Raw genomic sequence first — 11,771 nt, forward strand, 5'->3', positions numbered from 1 at the left:
CCACCTTGTGCAGCTTAGGTTGGCCAATGCCAAATCAGGTTTTATTCTAAGCCTGGGAAAGCAATTATACAAAATATCGTGCCCTGCCAACAGAGGACCCCTCCGACCAGTGCGGTTTGAGGTGTCAAGCTTACACATTGCACCATTCCCACCAGGATTATGTTTTGCCCTGAGAAATCACTGAGGGAAGAATTCTTGGGTGGACAAGGAATTACCTTTGCACAAGTCCAGTGCGCTGGCATTGATAAGAAAGCAGTCGAATGGTGCTTGAAATCTTGCAGAAAGATCAGTGGAAGACCATCGCTAAGCTGCACGCCGACAGCTCAGCTCTTTCTAGCATCCACGGCAACAGCCTGCTGTTTTCCCAGGTGGCTCTGAATGAGACAGGAAAATGCAGTGGGCCATTTGTCACTGCCCCAGGTGCAACATACGCATGCCAATTGGTGCATGCAGCCCCTGAGGCCCTCTCCTGCCTGCACCAGGCCTCTGGGCTTGCCTCTTACAGAGACCAGGGCAGAGTGTGCTCCCTTTCCTCCTCCTCCACCTGAGTAGATGATTAGATTAGACCCACTCTTCCAAGATTGGCGCCTACTCAGCCGTCCCTGCCATGCACGAAGGTGCTCACACTCACATACTCCCTCCCATCCCATTTTTAATTCGAGGCTGTGGTCTTGTAAGGCTGTTGGGATTCATCTGGTTTGCCAGTCTTAGTGTCTTGTGGTTATACTGGTGTGTGGCAAATAGCGGACATGCTAGTCCATTCTTATGGGAGTGCTGGACTGGAATATCATTTTACTTAGGCCTACACTGAGTGAGGGCTTAGAGGAACTTGGATGCAGGATTCTGCAGAGATAGTCCAAGAGAAAGAACCAGGGATCGCTCATAGGAGAAGGCAAGGTAGAGATACCTTCTGTTCCTTCATGCTGAACTCACTGCCCAGGACCCACTGTGAATGGAAGAAACTTACCAGGTGTCAAATAATATCCCTTTAACCTTTGGGAAAAAAGAAGTGAGATGAAGTATATCATCTGGAAATGAAATTATATTTATATAATTATGTGTGTGCGAGTTTAAGGAAAACTCTACCTCAAGAATATTTTTAAGGGCATTTTATTATAGATGTAGGTCATTCGTTTAGAACTATTTCCTTTCATGAAGACTTAATGTAGCTTGCAGGTGAGTGACCTGGGGACATCACATGCCTGAGTCGCAGGCAATTCACCTAGGGCAGCCTAACTGCTGACATCCCTGGGTCCCATTGGGAGGTGCACCCCCTCTTCCCCTCCTTCCAGTTCCATCAAGTGTAGGGAGGGAACATTTGGCCCTCTGAGCTGGAGTTATGCAAAACCCAAAAATAGCCTCTCAGAGTGCACCCAGACATAATGATTCCATGCGGCAAGAAGGTCACTGTGTCTGCTTTTCCTGCCAACACACCCCTGGCTCTTAATCTATGGCTGCCTTGTGAAGCAAGAGAGCTGTGCCAGGAAGTTACACTTTGTGACTGTGAGGCATTATGAGAATTTAAAATCGTGTCAATGGGGTGTTGTAAGGGCAAGCCCGTGGAGGGGAATTATACGCAGTTTTAGAAGAGGATGGTCTTTTAACATCCTTTTGTTCTTTGGCTTTAGAGCTACCATTAATTCAGTTTAAAAATATATATGTGTGTGTAGGGGGGGTGTGTATCTGTGTGGGGGGGGTGTGTATCTGTGTGTGTGTGTGTATCTGTGTGTGTGTGTGTGTGTGTGTGTGTGTGGGCCCACCTATAAATCAACTCCACCCTACCAACTCTTTCAAAAATTAAAAAGACATCTACCCAAAAAATTTACTGTGGTTAACTGAGTGCCAGGATTATGAGTGAGTTTTCCTGTTTTCTGTGTGCTTTTCTGTACATTCTATAACACACTCTATACTTCTTGCTGTTGCAATATTATTTTTAAAAGCAACAGATGCTGTTTAAGAAGCAAAACCGTGCCCTACACCAACTAACTGATTGTATTCTTTGGATGTTCAGTGTGTGGTCATGAAAATGGCATTGGAAGGAACAGCCCCCGCACAGACTTCAGGCTCAGATGGGGCCTAGTGTCCACATCCCTGTCCCCACTGGGGGACAAATGGCTGCTGTGCAAGGAAGGGCAGACACAGACCCGGAGAGACTCAAGCCAACCAGGAGGGTGGGAAGAGGAGGCTGCTGGCGCAAGGCCAGCCAGGCACCTCAGCGGCAAGGAGGAGATGCAGTCACATCCAGTTGTCTCGGACAGTCGAGCCCACTTGACATGTGCTTGTCGGGAGGGAAACTGTCAGCTCAAGTTCATCTGGAAACACTGTGTTCTCTCCCCGAGAACATCCAGTGGGTGCACATTATTCTGGAAGTTGGGAAGACTCTGCTTTCCAGACCTATAGGGATTCAAGAAAAATGTAATCAGTAGGGATAGATATCTGAGAGTAAACAACCCTCTGAGGAATTCCAGAAACCTCCTTGGAGGAGTTGGGGGTTGGGGGAGGACAAGATTTTCATTTATTTCGGCTGGAGGCCTTGACCACCCGGGCTGGTTATTGATGAGCTGGGCTCAGGAGCTCGAGGTGAGCAGGCTGGCAGAAATGGCGCGTGTGGGCCGTGGAACTGTGTCGTGTCACCTTTGGACAGAATTCCTCCTGCAGGTTCCTGTAAAAGCCTCTATTTCTTATGCATCACACGCTGACCTAATATCGAATACAGTAGTTCCTCACTCTGGTAGGTTTAAGTGTTTTGAAACTTAGGTCACGACCCAAGCCTACACCATACAAATTGGGAACATAATTCCTTGAGGTTTATGTGGTAGACCGTGCGTGTGTCAGGGAGGTGAGGCCTTTGCTAATAATGGAGTATTTGTCACTGGTGATGGAGATCTCATTCATCACTTTCTTATGTTCTGCTGCGTGTTTCTCTAGGATGATGCAGGTGCCTTTCGGTCGTACACAAACAAAAATATCAGTGCTAATGTGTTTCTTTTAGTGCCCACTGGAAAAACAAAAAACAAGCTTATCGCATTTATCGTTTCAAGAACAATTTTGTTTTAAGACAAAGCGAAAATAGGCTGTTTTTAAGGGCAGTTAATTTTCATGACATACTAAGTAGAAACTTATATTATGGGGCCCAGATACAGCAAAAGTGAGAAAGCTGGTCCGGTAGTGGAATGATTCATACTCAGCAAATGTTGTCCTGGAACGTGCTACTTGGTCAAGTTCATGTTTCTCCCTTTCTTTCTCTCTCTCTTTTTTTCAGTCTTAGTATCTCAGAATGAAGCTGCATGGAAAATAAATGGCTTACCAGAAAAAATAGTTATGAACAGTTTTAATAACGATTCTAGTAACTTTTAGAGAGTGCCGACAAAGACGTACTGCTTCTCTGGCACAGAGCAGGGGAATCACCTATCTTCGGTTTGCATCTCGGCCTCAAAGCCATCATTCCTTCCCCTCTCGGAAGGCAGGGCTCCTCAATGTTTATACACACTGACACGCTTGCTGTCTTGCTCATAACCACATCCACTGTTTCTTGCGGTCTCCACATGTGTGTGCGGTGCACTTATATTCAATGGTAACAAGATAATGTACCGTGTCAAGGCCACCCCTGTTATTTATATTAAATAATGACACGATGATGTTGATGGGCCATAAACTCTCCGTTTCTATTAACTACCCTGCCCAAGTAAACTGTTTTCTGATCTCTCTTAGATGGAAATCCTGTATGAATGTGGAAGCCATTAGCAGAGTAATTGCTGTCTGTTACCATGACAACCAGCCGCTGCAGTCACCTGCCCGAAGTCCTGCCAGACTGCACCAGCTCAGCTGCGCCCGCGGTGAAGACAGTGGAGGATTGTGGCAGTCTAGTGAATGGGCAGCCGCAGTATGTCATGCAAGTTTCGGCCAAGGACGGGCAGCTGCTGTCAACAGTAGTGCGGACTCTTGCCACCCAGAGGTAGTACCACAATTAAAATGAATGAATCTGAAATTGATCCAAGAGAACTCTTTATCAGATGGAAACCACTAAAGGGAATGTAATTAATGCTCAGGTCTTTGTGTCAGGTGATAGGAGATAGTGGGGAAAGGGAAAAAAAAAAAAGACTACAGGAGTTCTGTCTTCCTGTTTCTATAGCAATAGAATTTTAGGGTATAAAGCTAAAATTCACCTTCTTGGGTTTTCCCCTTAAAGTCACACTTGCAGAGATCGAGGAGGGGAAGGCGATCTGGAGTTGCTTGCCTTCCATTCGTTATTTTGACATCGCTATGGTAATGACGCTCCTGTTGTCTCCATGAACTAACAAAGGCAGCCCTGTTAGAACAGAATGAAGAAGGCACTTGAGTCCAGGTGACTGAGCCAAAGTGGGCAGAACTTCTAAGTGGCATTCCTGGTGTGCACACTGGTTTGCATCGCCGTAGAAGCACAGTCTTGGGGCTCTCTTCTGTCACTCCCTCCACGCCCCCCCCCCATTCCTGACCCTGACACACACCTGCTCTGTGAAGTGCTATTGCTGAATCCTCCTGTGCCTGCCCTGGAGGTGACGCAGAGCAAGAGTGAAGGCTCTGAATAGCTCAGAGGCCACCTGTCCAGGCCTGCACTCTGTCTTGTTGGTGGTGCTGCTGCCCAAAAGCAGACTGGGGCTCTGAGCTGCCAGGCTGGCTGTGCTTCTTCAGCTTTGTTTCAGAATGGGTAGGTGGGACCTCTGACCTATGAATGTCAACTCTAGAGTTGCCCCCTAGGATCAGGGTTGCCTGGGCCTGAGTGATTCCTTCCACCCCTCTAGTGCAGACACAGGCCCGCAGATCCGTGTGCCTGAAGCAGGACACCTGCCAGCACCACAGCCTGGACACAGTGGCCTCAGACATGGGATCACACTCCTGTGCACATTGCAAACATCCCTCATATGCCTTCTACTTAAAACCTGGGCAGCTGTTATCCCAAAGGAGCAAAACAGAGGAAGAGACTCATCCATAATTTTTCACCTCATGGAGAACTTCCAACAGTTTGTTAGGACTGAGAACTCAATGAGGTGCTGAGCATCCTTGGTCCTCTATGAACTGAGATAGGGACTGGACGTGCACTGGTCACCCTTGCAGCCATTTGATCAGGGAGAGCGGGCAGCGGATGATGTGACTGAGACCTGCGAGCAGGTGTGTGTGTGTGTGTCTCTCTGTCAGTCAGGCATTCATACCTGCTCTCCTACATGCAGTAAAGTAAACCAGAAAGTTTCCATTTCATACACCCCTTGTGAAGGAGGGAGGCCAGGAAGCATGAGAGAAAAAAGTCATCTCTGTCAACTTTCTTTTCCCGCCCTGAGCACAGGTGGGCCTTGTGGGCAAGTGAGAGGGGCGTCCTTTTTAATTCTGGTCCCCTTTTAGCTTTCATTCATTCCCAGGATCACTGAATGAAAGGCTCTGGGAAACAGCAGTGCTTCTATGGCAATTTCCACTTGAACCAAAGATGGTGTTAAGGGGAGTAATGGGGTGTGGGCCTGGATCACTATCATTGTGGAGGGCCATGGGGAGAGGCAGGTGAGAGCAGGTGAAAAGCTGTCACAGATGGTGATGACATCTAATACTCAGTGAAGAACAGCAAGACAACTGCGTAAGATGACATTGATCATGGCAGGATGGTGCCCAGACAGGACAGAGCACCCATGGAGAACGGAGGCCCCTCAACGTGGGCTTTCCATTGGCTGCTGACTTACATGACCCAGGCCTAGTTATGGGACTTTCCTTGGCCTGAGTTTTTCCACATGTGACATAAGCTAGTGTTAACTAGCATTGGTATGTGCTGGTCCTTATGCTAAGCTTCTGGGCTGGGCTGGGTTCTCATCCTCATGGTCACCATATGAGGAAGGCAGGCACCATCACCATTCTTTGTGCCCATTTTAGAGATGGGAATGCTTTAGATGGAGGGAAACGAAGTTACTTGCCCAGAGTTAGCTGGGTGGAAAGCAGCAGAGCTGGGGTTCTAGCCCAGCCAGCTGGGTCTCGGAGCCTGCGGCAAGAGCCACAAGAGCCACTACCTGCACAGTGCTGCCCTCGTGAAATGTACAGGGGCCATCCTTCCAGACGAAAGGCAGAGCTCTCAAAAGAGGCCACCATGGCAGGTCGATCTTATTATTGGCTTTCAGTTTAAGGTCTCTGGCATCGCAGGGAGCAACCTGTGAAAGCTCAGAGTGTGACCCACCACGCGGCTTTGTGCCCTGGCTCAGACCGCAGGTCTGCATACCAGCTGGACTGTTGATTAATTTCCCCTCATTCCCCCACCCTGTTGAAAGGAGAAATGGAAGGAACCTCTGGGCGTATGAAAGTGTCCTGGCCTGGGCCTGAAGGTGCAATTTGTCATTTCAAAATGATTTCCGTTCTTAATAGTGCAGCATGGTTTTTGGTTTTGATTAGTTGTTGGACTAAACTACATTTACATTCAAGGCAAAAATAACATATTACTTTTACTCACGTCTCATCCTGGGCCACACATGGTTACTTGGATACTGGCCCCTCCTATTTCTTTGTATTGTAAAAAGTAGGTAGCTCGAGGCTCTGGGATGCCCAGGACCACCTGCCCCACTGCCAAGGTCAAGTGCAGATCTAAGGGGTCTTAAAGCAGCTGCCACTGGGGAGGGCCCAAAGGACAAGAGCCAGTGAGCCGTCCACCCGGCAGTGGCCTCCAGCCGGTGACCAGCAGCTGCCCCTCCTTCTCTTGCAGCCCCTTCAATGACCGGCCGATGTGCAGAATCTGCCATGAGGGCAGCAGCCAGGAGGACTTGCTCTCTCCATGTGAATGTACGGGGACCTTGGGGACAATTCATCGGAGCTGCCTGGAGCACTGGCTGTCGTCCTCAAACACCAGCTACTGTGAACTCTGCCACTTCAGGTTTGCAGTCGAGCGCAAACCCAGGCCGTTAGTGGAGGTCAGTAAGTGGGGCACGTCCTGAAAACTTAGCTCTAATGAGCAAATGATGTCTGCTTTTATGCCTGGATCACAACCGCTGTACAGCTTCACTGAAGCACGGTAATAGCTCTCCGAGTTTGTGTGTGTGTTTGTGTGTGTGTGTGTGAGAGAGAGAGAGAGAGAGATGTGGACCCACAGACACAGAGAGGATACCTCTCTCGGGATCCAGCGTAGAAGGTGACCCCCACAATGGTAGAGACAAGAAGAAGTAATCAGTGTAAGGAAAGGCAGCAAGTTAGAGACTTGGTCTCCATTTTTCAATCCCTATGAAGTAGAACAAGTAGATCAAACACTTTTCTCTTTGCACACCATCTGCCCCACTGGGTGCAACAGATAAATGGGCATTTGGGTTGCATATCCCCCGAGAGACCTTCACGGAAAAACATAGCCACGTGGTATATAACATAGATCCAGAGTTCCTGCATCCTGTGACCTTGTGAAAGTTACTTCACCTCTTGGAATTACTGTAAGGATTAAAGGAGTTAATATTTATAAAATATTTAGAATACAGAGCACAAAGGCAAGGGTTTGGATAAAAATATCTTCCCTGGGAAATTGTACACAAACTTTTTTCAGCTAATATTGGAATCTCTCTTTTCTTTTTTTTCCATTTCAGGTTAAAGTGAGGGTGCAAACAAGTAGGTTACAATGTTGCATTTGTTAGGTAGCGTCCCTCTTGTATTTGTGTCCCACAGGAATCTCTGCTCTGAGGAGGGGATACTGTTACCCAGACATTAAAATGGCAAGACTACTTTGTTCATGTGTTAGAAGATATGAGTTTTCATCGCACCCAGAGTCTGGTCTGATATTAGCCAACAGAAATGGAAAAACAATCATTAAACTATTTCTGCCCTCTTTCCTACCCTCAAATTCTACTAGTCAGATAAAAATTAAATGCTAAGGCTCAGCACCTGTGGCTCAAGCAGTTAAGGCGCCAGCCACATACACCTAAGCTGGTGGGTTCGAATCCAGCCCGGGCCTGCCAAACAGCAACAAGGGCTGCAACCAAAAAATAGCCGGGCGTTATGGCAGGCACCTGTAGTCCCAGCTACTTGGGAGGCGGAGGCAGGAGAATCACTTGAGCCCAGGAGTGGGAGGTTGCTGTGAGCTGTGATGCCACATCACTCTACCCAGGGTGACAGCTTGAGGCTCTGTCTCAAAAAAAAAAAAAGAAAAAAGGAAAATTGAATGCTAAAAACAATAAATATTCTAATATATTATCAGCCAAAGCTAGCCAAAAGGGACCAAGACATTATGTCTAAAATCCAGACCTTATTTTAGCAGCTAACCCAGTGAAACTCTGGAATTAAAACTAGTGCTAGAAATCTTGAATCCCTTCTGAGAAACTGTCCAGTACATGTGTTAGCGCCTAAGCACTTCACGCTCTGGAGAGTTCTGTGTGTACCTTCTCTTGGTTTTCACCATCAAAAGTTAATCAGGACCTGTAACTGGGCCTGTTTTAGCACTGACTTACTCGCCAAATGGCATGAAATTTATTTGACTTGCCCCAGTAGACACTGTGCTTTTCTTAAGACTCTGGATCCAGCGACCTTCTAATGTAGCCGTCTCGCTGCCTGACATCAACTTTCAGAAATTCATATTTGGAGAGTTCTCATGGGGAATTTTGGCCCTGTGCCCTAAATTCACTGGGATTGACCATTTCAGAGCTGTCCTGAGGAGGGGGAAACATACGTAAATAATAAACAAAGGAGACAAAGAGTTCTCAAGCCCAAAGGCGAGAGTAAAAAGCAGCCTGTTTCTCTTTTCCAGAAACTCTTTGGAACCTCCCCAATTTGATACTAAAGCCTCACCAGGGAAGTCGGCTTCTCAGAGTGAGGAAACCCTGCTTTTAAATGGGCTCTATTCAGCGATCTTTTTAACTGGCATCACCTCATTAAAGAAGTCCTTTACTTTTGCTCAGTAAAAACTCCAGGGTCTGTGCATGTAATTTACAACAAAGGAGGGAGTGTGAGCGTGTATATCTGTGTGTGAACACATGCACCTGCCCTGATGGTGCTCAGATAGCGTGCATGTGTGGACTCACCCGGGAGCCCTTTCAGTCTCGGACAGAGTTATACGCACCCACACACAGAGAGGTCCTCAAACTTGCCAATGCTGGGTCACAGATTGACTCCGGGATCTTAGGTAACTGTCATTAAACAAGGAAGCAAAGCAAGTGACCTTGAGAATGTGTGAGGTGCCTTACAAGATTTAGGGCCTCCCCTACAAAAACTTCACCCAAACGGTTACCAGTGGTGAAATTTTCATTGCACAAATGGAATGTGACAATTTTCAGAGTTAATGATGATTGAACAAGTTGAAAGTGAAAGGCAAACCTTCTCGAGCTGGGGGATTCTGGCCGTTTGATCATCCCATGGTGAAATGAACTTGCCGTCTGACCACAATAAAAAGAAGTTGTCTTTGGTTTCTCAGCGGGAGGACAAATGAGAACCAGGTGCGGGCAGAGTGTCACACAGACGATGGTAGTAATTGACTTTCCTCCTCAAGATAAACATGCAGCTTTTTTCAGTAAATCAGCAGAACCTGGCGAGGTGGGTTAAGGATTAGGAATGTTATTACTTTACTTCTCATTTTTACTCTTTTAATTGCTTTAATCATTACTTTGTTTACCCTTTGGATCTACCTTCTCATTAAAGCAAGAAAATTCTATAACATTTAATTTCAGAATCAATGTGATAGCCATGCTTGTTACTGGAGGAAGCAATTTAAAAGTCTCTTATAAATTTTGTCAGCAAGACGCTAACATTGGTTTGGAATTACTCCTCAGACATCCACTTTTCAGTAACCCTCTCAGTGCTTCATCCACCGTAACTCTGCAGCCCCCTTCATGCCACCGTTCCCTAGACACTCATCCTTCACTTCCTTTTCCTCTCTGCAGCCAGCACTTGGATGTCATTTTTAACTGATCAGGAACCCAGGGCTGGGATACATACACAGGCTGCTATGTGACGTCTTGTCTCTCCCCGCAAAGGGTGAGTTTCTACTCATAATGGCCAAATCAAGGGGCTGATTTTTATTAGAACCTCCAAACTGGGCGTCCCCTCCCCATGTTGCCACTGACCATCTGTGTGACCATCTGTGTGGCTTGGCTCAGTTTCTCTGAGCGTCACTGTGGAAGAGGGTGAGCGAGGAGCTCTCCATGACATCTTCTGATCTCTATCAGGCTAAAAGTTCCTGTGTCAAAAAAGCACATCCTCCACTTACAATGGGTACATTGTATGGTGTGTGATTCGACCTCGGTAAGTTGACTGAGGGTGTCTGTCTGTCCGTCTATTTACCTGTCTGCCTACCTTGCCTAGCTGCCTACCTGGTATCTAAATCTTTCCGTCTCTTGTACCCTAAATATTTTTTTGATGCAAAGTAAGCCAGTATAGTAAGAGCTAGTTTCAACCCCAGAGAGCTCCAGTGAGATCATCTGGCTTATCAGATGGGGGTGAACTTCCACTATCATCCAGCTACTACAGAAAGCAGAAGGCCTACGTCCAATCCTGCAAAGCTGGAAAGGGAAGCTTTTGGATGTACACAGCGAGAGGGAAGAGCGGACATGACACGTGCATTTCTTACCTCCACAGTTAGCACTTCTCTCATGAAGGTGGTGTTTTTTGTTGATGATGGAAATTTTACCTAGCGGCAATCTGTAAGGTGAATTATCCCCAAGAATAATGATCCGGTAGAACATAGCAAGTAAATACCCACCAACCATAAAGGAATTCATGGACTCACTGGCCTGGGTGGTTTTATGGTCTCCTTCTGGCTCGGTTTTAGTTTTCCTCATTTCTCTCTGTGAGTTGAACTCTGCTACCATTCTTTATAATGAAGGGTAAAATGCAGCAAAGCCAATAAAAATACCATGACTTGTTTCCCCCAAACGTGCCTTCACTCCAGCCTGTTGCCATCAACACATTTCTGATTGGCCAGTTTGCCAAGAAAGCCCATCATCTCACCACATGTACGTAGCAAGCTTGCAACCTCGGTTTCTAGTGATGAAGTGCTTGCCACTAGCTTTCCTAGGACATGTATCTGTGACATCCACCCTTCCCTGGAAAACTCACGAAGTTACAGATCAGCTCAGCAATGCTGTGATTAAAATGAAACAGCCAGGAAACAGTGGAAGTCTGGAGGAAAGACTTTCTGGGGTCTGATCTTCCTCTGATCTGGAAGACATAGTGATTTTTCACAGAGGGAGTGATTAGGATTCCGTATTCCTATTTCCTTTACACAGAAGCAGCTGACTGATAAGAATTGTCTGAACAATTTAAAAGCTGTTCCCTGTGAGTCAGGGGTTTAGCCAAATTGAAACTGAGAGTGTTTTCACACATATCAGTTACCTAGAAGAATGGAATCTAATGCTGGGAGGTGATGATTACAGATTCTTTCAAACCCTTTTATTTATGGATCTATTTTTTTAAGTAACGGGAGGACAGGGGTTCTAAAGTGTGCCCTAGGTCTAGAACGATCTCCCTCCGCACAGCAGGGGGTGGAGGTGAACTGCCATGGAGAAACTACTCTAGACCTTGGTGCTTGCTGTTCAGTAGATTCCAGACGGAGGGGTGGGCATTTGCCGAGCTCTTATTGTAGTGGGGTTTGTTTTGATTTTTAACATTCATAGAAGTAAAAACACGAGCATTTTGCTTGTGCATTCACTGTTGTCAGCACCCCCTGTAACATTGGGAGGATGAGGAAATTATATCATAGGACACAGAAGCTGACTCGGGGAGATTCTCAGCACGACGACCACCACTCCCTGCCTCCTAGGAAGGCAGACAGCTCCTCTCTTCATTCCCGCCTGTGGGCA

General features: G+C 46.8%; 1 protein-coding gene across 1 annotated transcript in view; it reads left to right on the forward strand.

Annotated features, from left to right (window-relative positions):
• Positions 1-11,771, forward strand: part of MARCH3 (membrane associated ring-CH-type finger 3) — a 151,297-nt gene that overhangs the window by 111,691 nt on the left and 27,835 nt on the right. The window contains exons 2-3 of the mRNA XM_003782230.3: positions 3,712-3,955; positions 6,710-6,914. Of these exons, the coding sequence (XP_003782278.1) occupies positions 3,768-3,955; positions 6,710-6,914 (393 nt within the window). The 5' untranslated portion in view covers positions 3,712-3,767. The remainder of the gene's footprint in view (positions 1-3,711; positions 3,956-6,709; positions 6,915-11,771) is intronic.

This window comes from Otolemur garnettii, unplaced genomic scaffold, assembly GCF_000181295.1.
Source record: "Otolemur garnettii isolate 467f Iridium unplaced genomic scaffold, OtoGar3 scaffold00003, whole genome shotgun sequence".
Taxonomy (NCBI): domain Eukaryota; kingdom Metazoa; phylum Chordata; class Mammalia; order Primates; family Galagidae; genus Otolemur; species Otolemur garnettii.